The sequence below is a fragment of the Aplysia californica genome, unplaced genomic scaffold, assembly GCF_000002075.1.
Source record: "Aplysia californica isolate F4 #8 unplaced genomic scaffold, AplCal3.0 scaffold00410, whole genome shotgun sequence".
NCBI classification, from domain to species: Eukaryota; Metazoa; Mollusca; class Gastropoda; order Aplysiida; family Aplysiidae; genus Aplysia; species Aplysia californica.
In genome coordinates, this window is record NW_004797680.1 from 361724 (window position 1) to 374292 (window position 12569).

General features: G+C 37.7%; 1 protein-coding gene across 1 annotated transcript in view; it reads right to left on the minus strand.

The window, feature by feature from the left end:
- Window positions 1–288: 288 nt before the first annotated feature.
- Window positions 289–12569, minus strand: part of LOC101854592 (myosin-VIIa) — a gene marked incomplete at its 5' end in the record, with an annotated part of 41865 nt that continues 29584 nt past the window's right edge. The window contains 8 exon segments of the mRNA XM_013085819.2: window positions 289–1431; window positions 4741–4860; window positions 6725–6808; window positions 7267–7380; window positions 7813–7879; window positions 8910–9028; window positions 9811–9923; window positions 11871–11957. Of these exon segments, the coding sequence (XP_012941273.2) occupies window positions 1321–1431; window positions 4741–4860; window positions 6725–6808; window positions 7267–7380; window positions 7813–7879; window positions 8910–9028; window positions 9811–9923; window positions 11871–11957 (815 nt within the window). The 3' untranslated portion in view covers window positions 289–1320.

Here is a 12569-nt window from a genome sequence, read left to right on the forward strand (position 1 = left end):
AGTTTTATTGAAATTTTTCCAAAGATGACCTGATTTGTTGGTCTTTGAATGGGTCCTCATTATGTTCTCTCTTTCTGAATCTACGACTGCACGTCTTGACTCTCCATCCATTACTTGACAAGTTGTATGGTAAATGAGAGGCATGTCAGCAAAAAAGTTTGTAAGTATAGTATGAGAATGTTGCTGACATACTGTACCTTTTATGAAGCAGGTAAATGTTACCTAAATTAATTAGTATTAGTGATGTCCAGCAGGCCTAAGCATCCAATGTACACGTTTCTGAAAACATTTTTAAACTTTAACATAAGAACTATTGCACTGTATGTGCACATTTTATCAACTCCTAAAAATTCCATACAAAGAACTTTGGTCACCCATGACCAGTTGTAATGTCCATTACCAGTACTGTTGTAAACTGTTACTGTTAGGGCAAGCTAGAAACAGTTATACAACACTTTTGAATTGTTTTGTGGAAGGCGATTACTATTACAAATTTTATGTTATCTGCAAGGCTATTTGGGTAAAGATCCAACCGTATGTCTGAACAATTAAAGGTACTTAGCAAACTTTGGGCTTATGTGAAGCTATAACAACATATCCAACCCGCCACTCCCTTTGTCACTGGACAGGAATCAACTTATTAAGCATCAATATGTGTACATATTATATTCTTTAGGACAACAAATTTCAAAGCAACTGTATTTTCTGCATCCAAAATAAGATTGATTAAAATTTCTTTTTTAATTCTTTCTGAACATTTCACACACAAGGGTTATATTTTTGATTTTGTTCTCATCTTTGTTTTAAAAAAAAAAGCAGCAATTTGAATGAAACATGAGACATGAATAGTCCTTTTTTCTGAAAAAGTATTTAGCTACTGGTAGTAGCAGCATTTATAGATATAATATATGAGTATCTGGTGAGTACAAATAGTCATATGGGCAAATTTGCATAATATACCAGACCAATATTCCTGTATAGTGCATTCCATTCCATACAAAGTAGAATGTGGTCGATAAGGTAAAATGGAAAATTCCCAAATACTCTCGCTAAAGAACGAATTCATAGCTATGTGATATATACCCAGTAGCACATCAAGCTCATTCCAACTTCATTTTGAAGTCAATTCTTCAGTAACCATCTTACAGACATCGAAGTCTTCCATAGTCAATCAGGAGCTTGATGAGAGGGACTTGACTGGACCTTTCTCATTCTAGAGTCGCAATCAGTCTGAGAATAACATGGATTTCTATCTCCACGCCTATGTTGCAACCAGTTGGAGCTTTTGACCAGTTAGGGCTCACAACTCTGTGAGTATATTCAGCAAATACTCTCTCCTGACATTTCTCCAAGGTATCCGTGTTTCTTCCTCATCTGATAATTCATGAGCCAGGCAACATAGGACATCAGTAAATCGTCAATGTTGTGACCCTGAAAAAAATAATAAATGCACATGAATTAATTCTAGAGCTGAAAAATAGATTGCTCTTTGAAATCAAATACCACGGTTGTCTCTGCGTAAGATCCAGGTGTTTTGGAGCAAGGAAAATGTAGGCTCTTAGGAGAATGGGTTCTTAGCTGATGCACCAAAGGTACAATCCACAGTGACTCATGTTCAGACACACAATCGGTGAGATGATCCTCCCGAGTCCCTTACTCTATAACCTGACTCGACCACTGGGTGGGTTTATGACAGATGGCGTCCATTGCAGCAGTTGTCTTTCATCTCTACACCCGAATTTGCAAGATAGACTGAATTTTACCTGGTATGGTGCATTACGACAGAGGTGGGGGAACTCTGTCAGAGATCAAAAAGCTAAAAATTTTGGACTGAAGGGAAGGAGCAATAGGATCAGTGTATGTCTTGAGACTCACGATTAGATGAGAAAAAATGGCACGCGTCATGGTCACATCTTCATTGTAAACCACATTCACGTGAGTGGCTGATCTGTGACTCAACAATAGTCAATTCATCAATGATCGCAAATTTTCACTTCTTCTAGGGTGATCATCTGCGCTCACCCGAGTTTTTGTTCCCTAAATTATTATCTGGAATGATGGATCTTACTCTTAGCCAAACGTAGTCCTGCAGAGGGGGATGTTAGAGGTGACCTTTGGGTAGCAAAAATTCTTTTTCTTCAAAGCAGCAGAATTGTAAGCGATGTGAACTTAGGCAGAGTAGAGACTACTGTAACTGATTGGTTCTTAGCTACATTTTGGACAATCAACAAAGTCAAGATTTCATACATGTACGTAAATGTAATTTGAAAAGACATAACTGTAATGTATACATGTACATGTATGATGTTTAGAACAAGTGATGAAAAGTGACATTCTTCAAAGTATAATATATGATATAATTCCTAATTTATTGCAGTGACAATTTATCGATCAATGTACATGTACTACTGCTACTACTAGTACAATGTTAACAAACAGCTTCAATATAAAGATGCTGTGATGCTTCTCTCCTTACTACATATTGAAATTTAAGTGGATAAATTTAAAGCAACAAAAGTTCTTATTTGCTAGCAGGTTTTTTTAGCTTGTACCACCGACCTACATGTATTTTCAAGTGGGCCATCAAACAATAGCTGTGGTAGGTGATTGGCAGATGCTCTGGTGTGGTTTGCTCTTTCTTTTTAATTGAACATCTATCATTCTTATCTTTCCTTTATCTTTTTTGTGTTTGTTACTCTCTTTTAGCACCTCTAATTTTCGGCACTTATATGACCTAATTGTGTTGCTTGCCTTAAAACTTTTGCTAAAACAAAAAAATAATAAATGTCATAACCTGGGTAATCTCATTCTATTTAAAAAAACTAACCTTTTCTGTCCTCTTATACCTCAAAGTGTTGAGGAGAAATGTAAATGTTAGACATGGGCCAGATGTTTTGCTTTTTGAATGATTATATTGTGTCTTAGACTTAGAGGGGTCTTTTTGACTCCATTAACCCATCTTTTTCTTGGCCTTTCTTTTCCCTTGATACCATTGCATCACATGTCGTAGGCCTTGGAGGCTATCTCTTGCAGCCTTAATCTTGCAATGTGTCTAAATCACAATATTTATTATCTCTCAGTGTATTTTATGCACAATTCAATGCCCGCTTGTTGTTTAGTGTCTTCATTTGTTTGTCTGTCTCTTTTCGTGACTTGTAACATTTTGCTGAGACATTTCATTTCCCATAGTTCACCTACATGTGTACCAAATGTCCCAGGTTGGTAAGCACTGAGCTAAAGGGAAAGAAAAGAAGCAGTCAGTAGTAGTAGGATCTACCAGTGGCATCCTCAGAACATCTGCAGCTGTTCGAATTTAAAGAACTAAGACATTTTTAAGGCTGATTTTAAGAATATAGGGTCAATTGGTGCCACTGTCACTCTATTTATACTCATCAACATGATGCCTTTGTACAGATTGTTCAACGCCTATTGTTGCCCAATACAGTAAAATGAAGCCACTACTCTCATCAGAGAATTAATTACCTCTTCCCATCTTTACTTCCAACACCTGATAGGAGATCACTCTGTGTGTAGTTGACAGGTGCTCTGGTGTGGGTTTTTTTATTCTTTCCTATCAAACATCTTTTGTCCTTATCTCTCCCACTTCTTTTCTTCATAGGTTTATCTTTAATAATACAGTAGTCTCCGCCTAAGATCCCGGTGCACGGGAGCAAGGAAAAGCGGGATCTTAGGCGAACCGGGATCTTGACCGACGAACCCAGGGAAGAATCTATGGTGACCCGTGTTAAGGCCCACAATCGGTAAAATGGTCTCCCTCCACTCTGAAATGAACTGACGTGACTCCTGGGTGGGTTTATGACACATGGCGAGCAAAGAGTGGTAAACCTCGATGACCTATCACAGTGCATAGTGGCATGAGACGTGCCATTTTCACTTATTATCCTGTCATGAGTCTCCAGATCTACGCTTATCCAGTTGCCCCTCCTCTTTACCTGTCGAAAATATATAGCTTTCCATCTCTGACCGAGTCCCCCAACCACCTTTGTCTTAACACACCATTACGTTGTGACCCCACCAATCAAAATTCAGTCTCTTTCGCAAATTCGGGAGTAGAGACAACTTCTGCAATGGTCGGGGAAGAGTTCACAGTTCAATGTGATCTCGCCAGGAGCGAACGTGTAGGCCCCGGTGTGATCCCGTCTGGGGCAAACATTGTATCGCTTCATCGAGTTTTACAACGTGTATGTGATCATATTCACAATAGTGGATGATCTTTGACGTGACGGACAGTTTGTTGATCTCAGACTTTGCACTCTTGTTTGATCGGCTGTGCCCGCCCGGGTTTTTCCTTACGCAAATTATGATCTGAAATGCGGGATCTTAGCCGAATGTAGACCTTCAGAGTGAATCAGATCGGGATCTTAGGGGTGACTTTTGTATAGTAAAAATTCTGTTTTCTTAAAACAGCGGGATTTTAAGCGAACCGGGATCGTAAGCGGTGGGATCTTAGGCGGAGACTACTGTACCTCTAACCTTCAGCATTATATGACCTACTCGTATTTGTGTTGTAAGTGCCTTGAAACACTTACTAAAACTTTAATAAAGGAGATCCTTCATGCCTCGCCAAGAAATGCTTTCAGTCAGGAACAATGAATATAATAATAAATTTTAGCAAATCGTTTCGAAAAAAAGGACGACTCAGCCAGTGAGCATTTCGAACTCTTTTGACATAAATGCTTTCTTTGGCAGCGTTGCATTAATTTTCTACAGTGTTCTTACCACATGAGTTTCCACGAGCAACTTTGCTGTAGCAATGCCCTCTGTCACAATGAATGTGAAGGAGCTCTCATCATACGCCCAGTTTGGTATAGACTGGAACTCATAGCTCTTGATAACATCCTAAGAATACAGAAATTAAAAAAATATACTGTCGAGCATGGATAACTCAAACACGTCAGGATGGGCAAATGTGTTTGACACATCCATAAGTCTTGTGAACCGACGTAATGAAATATTAAGGAGATATCAGTCAGGGAATGACAAATTGTATGAGCACTCCATGAATTCGAGTTTTCTGTGTCCATGTTATCTGTGTCCGACTGTATGTTGGCTACGGAATACAGATGATTAGTGGAGAAGAAAGAATCTCTTTTTCACCCTACTGAGGATGTGCGTTCTGATCATTTGACGATTGGAAATGCACTTTAAGAAGAAACATTAAAAAATCGTAACTTTTGTTGTCTTAACAGATTTTTCAATTCTGTTCGCAAAATCTGAAGAATTATATTAAGTATACATGTATAGTAACATAAATTTACTTGGTATATGATAGTTTGAAATGTGTAACAGAATTTTTTTAAAATATCAATAAGAAGTTGCCATGGGTTTTTAACGCTCATGGAATCATAACAAAAAAAAGTTTTAAAAGTTAAAAGCAGTAGGAATGAAAGTGAACGAGTGTTCGTACTTTCACACGAAAAAATCTTTCTTTGTGCTGTAAAACTAAAAACAGAAACTTAGATGTACCTGTGGCCATTTTGTCAACCACGCACTTAAAGTTCTTGCGCACATTGGCTCAATACAAATCAGATGAAAATGGCAAATAGGACACACCTACAAGACGTCCTATCTTGGCTGCCTATGATAAGTACCACCATTAAGGATTTCCTTATTAGATATGACATATATGTCTGATGCGACTTCAATGAGTTTTACAAAGCAGTAAGACAAATTCGATGATAAAGGAAAAGAAAACAGAAAGGAGTATCAAAAAATCAAATTTGAATTCATTTTTTTCATTTGCCGACTCACAGATTAAAAAATGTGTAGATAAGAGTGTGTCATGTATTCAGAATACAAAATCAGTTTAAACAGTACTGTTAAACCTGCTCTAACACTACTTAAAGCCATATGTTAGGCAGCGTTGTGGTGAAATAGCAAAATAATGTAAGTGAAGAAACTGGCATTTTTCCGCAGGTTTGGGAATTTTGGTTAAATTTTTGCTTTCTGGCTCAACACCTTTCATGTCCGTTAAAAACACATCTATGAGAGGGTTTTACTGAAAAACGTTGATTAAAGGAACAAAAAAAGTAAATTTTCAGTTGCCACAGACTCTCAAGCTAAGAAAATAACTAAACTTTGGCGGCCATTTTCTTGCAAATTTGACCTTCGAAACCAGGTGACCCCCACTTCCTTCAATTGCCAATATCTCGACTTGTATCCAAGATAAATGGATATTTTATCATAGAAAGCTAGATTAATGAACAAGCTTTAAGATGATAAAAAATAACTCCACGTGCCCAAAAAATGACGAGCGCCTGATTCCACTGCGTCGTGACACAGACAATCACTAGTATATACCATTATTTCCCCCTTGACCCCTTGTCTTCTTTTTTTTTTTTTTTTTTTTTTTTGTTTCTTTAAAAAATTATATTGTCATGAAAATGACACTGTTCCAGATGTCCTTCAATCTAAGATGATCATGTTTTTCCTCAACAATGAGTGGCCATCCATCTTGGACAATTTCGACTGTGCTTTCAGAATCAGTGCATATAGCTCAATCAGGACTTACATTACACTAGGAACAGGTTAGAATGTGAATAATAACTGGGAGTTCTAAAATAATAGTTATGAAAGACTTTAAGACCATATGCTTTGAGGTTTGTGCTGTTTTAGAAAATGAAAGCTATTTTAAACATATACCTTGAATCACTGTTAAAACAATCAACATCCACTATGGGAGGCTTTTGAGTCAAATTTATACCTTTGTTGTCCCATTGATAAGGTGAACACCAGAATAGTTGATGGCAACCAGGCAGGACTTGGGCAGGGTCGTCATATGCCGTTGCTGAGGTGGGGGGAAAAAAAGACACTACATTGTAATTGTAAGCGGTTTACACCACTTTCAACAAAATCTTGACGACTTAGGCGGCAGGCTACTTCAAAATTGCCAGTTAGGGCCATCCAACCTAGGTTAATTGGGATGTAGCATTCCATTAAACAAACTGAGATGCTCAGTAAAAACTCACTCCTATTAAGGATCATCATTAAACTCACACCGCTAGGTGCATCAGCAAAGAGACTTTAATAACTTCTACCCCAAAGATGGCAGTGAGAGGAAAAAAACAGTTCTCAGACAAGTGGATCATGAGCACAAAACAAATTTACTGTGAAGTCCATGCCTCTTCCAAGAAGCATTCGTTTTTATAAAATGCAGTGCAAAAATCTGCATTCCTGTCATTGCCCAAGAAAGAGTATGAATGCTCTACATCCTCTGAAACTCTTTCTATTTTTACTTTTACTTACTTTGACTTCAAAGAATACAGAGCCATATGTTGAAATCTTGCTCAGGATCTGTAAGAAAGCTGTCTTGGCTTGTTCTGAGTTCATGTTCTGACTGCTGTACTCTTGCTGAATTTCCTGCAGGAAGTATCAAAAGAATCAAATATGATTATTACCTAAACTTCAGGTACAGGTAAAACAAAACCCAGAAGAAATTCATGCTGATCAATAGTATTCAACTTTTAACTTCTTCATTAAAACCTGATCTCTTCTGCTCAAATTAGGCCCTATACAGAACAGGACATTAATAAATAAAAATAGATTCAACTCTCCATTTTCAAAGAATCTAAGCCTAACAATAAACATGTATCACTATTTATAAGTTTGTCGACCAATTCCAATCATCAGTCTCAAGATCATAAACAAAGATATTTACATCATCAACTTTGATTCTGTTAGAAAACTTTTAAAATAATAAAACTGATATTTAGATTTAGAAAAAGTTTTGAGTACAATGTTATGAGAAAAGACTGAAGAGAACCCCAAAAAAGAAAAATTCACATAGCCTACTTCTTGAATAGCTTTGGCATCTTTCCCTTCAAGGAATCCTTTTGGCAGGATGATCTGTTCAATTTTACTGAGGATGGTATAAAGTAAATTGCTGTTATAGCAAACCATACAAAACTAAAAATGATTTTTTTTTAAATAACGAGAGATGAGGTTGAGAGACGCTTGATAGGAAACCACATGAGATCACCAGCCAACCACTCTCAAATAGTTGTGATAATCTGGCCCTCCAGGAAATCGCGGTCTTGCGGCAACGTTTTTCGTCGAGTTCCGCAATAAACCCGCAATTGTTAGCAATTTTCGCAATTTCTTGCAATTTTAGGCAAAAATACATCAATGCTTTAATTTTATCAGAATTTTTAATACGAAATGGTGCGAGTACAGAGCCGATAGGCCTGCGTAAATCATGGTATCGGCCTAGCTCAAGCCTACTGAGCTTACTATAAAAGCTATAACCGGAAATTCAGGCCGGAATGCATCATGTACAACACAAACTGAGACATAGGCTAGGCTGAGAAGGTGGCCTTCTCTGGGTTAGGCCTTTATCTAATGTGTGTAAGTGTGCGCATGTGATAAGAAAGTAGGTGTGTGAGGTGTACGTGAGTGTGTGTGCGTGTGAGTGCGCGCGCGTGAATATTGTTCGTACATGATGCATGTGTCTACATACCCGGGAACCGTCACTTAGTCTCAGTATCTTCTGCTCGTAAAGAGGCGAAAAATCAAACCATCACATCACAGAAGATGATAATAGAAGTATGCCTAAACAATAATATAATGAATCTTATTTATACATCCCATTTACACTCAGAAAGTGCTCAATGTGCTTTACACTAATAAAAAAACATGAGCACAATACTGTTCCAATAGAGATCCTTTCTCTCCATCTCACCCCTTCCGCCCTACTCTCTCCCCACTCGCTCTGTTATATATGCTTGCACACAGTAAGTGCCACATATTATACACCAATGTGCACATTGATTATGACACACAGTCACTTGTTACTAGAAGAGCATGAATAGATAAAATCCATACTGGAATAACTATTTTATTGGTGGTAGATGTATATAATATTATTATGGTATTAAAACAATTTGTGGTACCTGAGATCTGTAAGCTTGCTTTCATCTTTCCCATGCTGAGCTCTGTATGAAAGAGCAGCTAGCTTTGGAACAACACTATCTGACACTTTGTGATACCCCCGTAGGTAGTTTGGAGATTCCTGAGGAGATAAATTGACCATTATTTGTTTTACCTCTTATTAGACGACCCCCACCTCATTCAATCGCAAATATTTTAACTCTTATTCCAAATACACAAGTATTTTTTCATTGACAGCAAGACAAATGAATAAGCATTAAGATGATACCACCCAAAAATTAACGGGCACCTGATTCCACCACGTCATGACACCCATAAGGTTAAACTATTTTATTCATTACAAGTGTCTGGGACGACAGGTAAGAGACCCTGTCCTGAGATCTATAGCAGATTTTTACAGAGAAACGGATAGAAGAAGTAAAGTATAGCTCCCTTTTGATTTGCTTGATTTTGTGTGCAACATTTGGGGTTATCATGAGGATCACAGTGGATTTGGAGCTATGTCTCTTACAGTTAACCACAGGCCGTGATCCTTGAGAAGTGTGAAGACAGATTGGGGGGGGGGGGGGGGGGGGGGGGTTGTACTTCACTTTTACAAAAAAAAACTCCATACTCTTTTGAGCAAACAGGCCATGGATTAAACAGTCAGCTAACCAGCAAGGTGAGGACAATACAGTACACAAAACTATAAGCAGGCCTACAGTCAAACTTGCTTTAATGACTATGACCTGTCCAAGACAAATCACATTGCAAATGACCTCTTCCCACTTCACCTCTTGTTTTATTTTTTTAGATTATAATGACACTGTCCAAAAGGACCACCTATTTGAGATGACCAATTTTCTCTTTGGCAATGGTTGGTCATCACTGACAGATTCGACTGTATACATTTTATCAACGTACTTGAGGAAAGTGAAATGTCTGGTCAGCCATAGGATCCACGCCAGGTTGCCCATTGACCCAAATTTTTTTCAACATGACGAGCAATGGGGTTTGTCCAGTCTTTCCAGGGGATACTAAAAGCAAGCAAATAGAAAAAAAAGAGAGAAAACATCAATGATTTAAAGCAGTTTTCCTTGAATAATAAATTCTTATCTCCAACTAACTGGAGAAAAAAAAAATCATATTACATTTATATTTATAAGGAAAGCGATTTAGTGCACTTTCAGGGCAAACATTTAAAAGTAGAGTTTCATCTGTTTGGATGAGCCTTGTAAACCATTTTTACATTGAAAGTCAAGAAATAAAGAAACTTTACCCTTGCTACAATATGCTGTGAGGTATAGACAAGAACTTCCCAACCTAAATGATATCGATGATCTTTCACTACTGGTTAATTTGGTGATTTTGGTTGGTGGCGGGGATCACCTGGGTAGTGACAGGTATTATTCTATGCTCCGCTTGGAAATACATGTAGGTGTGACCGCTATGAAAATTTTAGAATTATTTAAATTGGTAAAAGTGGGTACCTGCTTTAAAAAGTTTGACAATCACGGATGTAAAAGATAGAACAGTATGATATATGACGGAAATACAGAGAACAAGGTCAGCTCAGACCATGAGACCAACTGTAAAATCAGACAAAAAAACAAAAATATCTTTAAATGCTAAAGGGAATGGGATATCCTTTTCTTCAATAGTTTTACTTTTAGTCTGAGTTGGAGCTTTCCAGCACTTGCAACACAATAGGTAATACAAATTATGAAAATTAGAGGTGCTTCGAGAGAGTAATCTACAAAGAAAAGTAGGAGGAGAGAAATTTGGATTACAGATGTTTGAGTTTGATAGGAAAGAAGGAGCAAACAACACCAGAGCCCCCTCTAACCACCCACACTTTTTTTTTATAACAAGAGAGATTTTTTTAAATCCATTAAGAATTCTTCAGTATGGAAAGTATGTTTTGCAGAGTGCTATAATAATCATAACAATAGTATGGAGGGTTCCATTATATTATAACAGAATTGTCATGTGCTGCATTGGAACACAATTTATGTCAAGCTCATCAACACAACATAAAACTAAATGCAAAATCTTATGAAATCACATGACAATTTAAAATTATACAGTGGAATCCTGATATAACAAGAGGGAGGGGACTGGTACAAAAAGTCCGTTATAGCAGGATTCTCGCTATAAGGGATCCAGTAATAAATTTGAAGGATATAATAAAGTAGGTCTAATCTATGAGTTTGGTAATCTGTTAATTTCTTTTTGTTATCGCCCCCTGATAATGATTTTGCCAAACATGACCTCTTGGTCTTACTTGATCAAAAATGGAATCAGGTTTTTCTTTCTCCAGCACTAGCAATGTTGACAGCTCGGCGTTGACCATCAGAAAGAAAGTTCTCTGGGCTAACTCGCCCGCTGTGTTGTCCTCCACCCCACCATACCCTGTGGTGCGTTCTGTCTGCTTGCATATGTCATACGTTCACTCCATCCAGCACAGAACTATGGCCTCTCTATCCCCGCATCGGAGAAATGAGAGGCATGGTAGACCTAGATAATCTAGACTAGGCTGGCCTATCGCAATGCGTTCTGCTTCACAACTGCTTGTCTCTGCACGATACACCCTCCCCACTCATTCACTTCAGCCTTCATTGTTGGCACACGTGGGCTCTGCCATCTTTTGTTTCGCATCACCAAGTTTCTCAACTTGCAAAGTTTTACATTATGTACAATTGACCTATGCTCTGCGCACAGCAGCAGCACTATCCCGCTATAACCGACTCACGTGTTTGTCTGATTGCGCTATAGCAGTATTTTATTTATAAATATACAGAAGGGAAAAAAACAGGGTTTTAGAATAGTATCTTTATAACAGACTTATCATTATTTAAGGACTCATTATAAGAGGACTCCACTGTACTTTGTAATAAAATGGAGAATGAAAAGTGAGGTAAATGGTGCGCTTAACATTTTATATCATGTTGAGAAGCCTCTATCAACACGGACAAGTCACTCACAACTGTTTCTTCTCTTGCTGTTAAACCAGAAAATCTCAGAGTGGGTAAGGCAGTCAAAATAGTACAGTCTGTCCGACAGGCAATGGACTGGTGAAAGAGAAAAACAAAATTATTTTGAAATCATTGAATAAAATATCATATTTTTAAATCTCCCCCGCCCCTTCAGGGAATGTAGGGGTTACAATGGCAAGTGCAATATAATAATGGAATAAGTCAGCGGTTTCTTCGATGAACATCAGTTAATGTCAAATACTATGGTGTTGGTGGTCTAGTGGTTAGGCTGTTGGGCTCACAGCTCAAAGGTTACGCATTTGAACCCCATGAGGGGACCAACATTGTTTCCTTGGGAAAGCCTTTTGCACCCAAACTGGAATGGATACCTGGCTATGGTGATGTTGAAAGATCTAGTTAATTTTTTAATGTTTGAGCACTTTATAATTGGCTGCTCGCATTAAATGCTTCTCGAGAAGTCCTGAGTATTATTAGGTGTTCCACGGTTTGCTGTGAGGTAATAACAGTGGAAAACCCTATAGGCCTAGAGTTCACAGTAGAGTATTGCACTTGTTATTTTTATGTGATGATAGAAGCCATGAGAATCACTTACTTACATACAAAACTTAAATCTTCTGACTGCAGTGCCTTTTCAAGACCTATTATTTTCTTTTTTTTTTTATATTAAAAAAACCTAAACAGATTAAG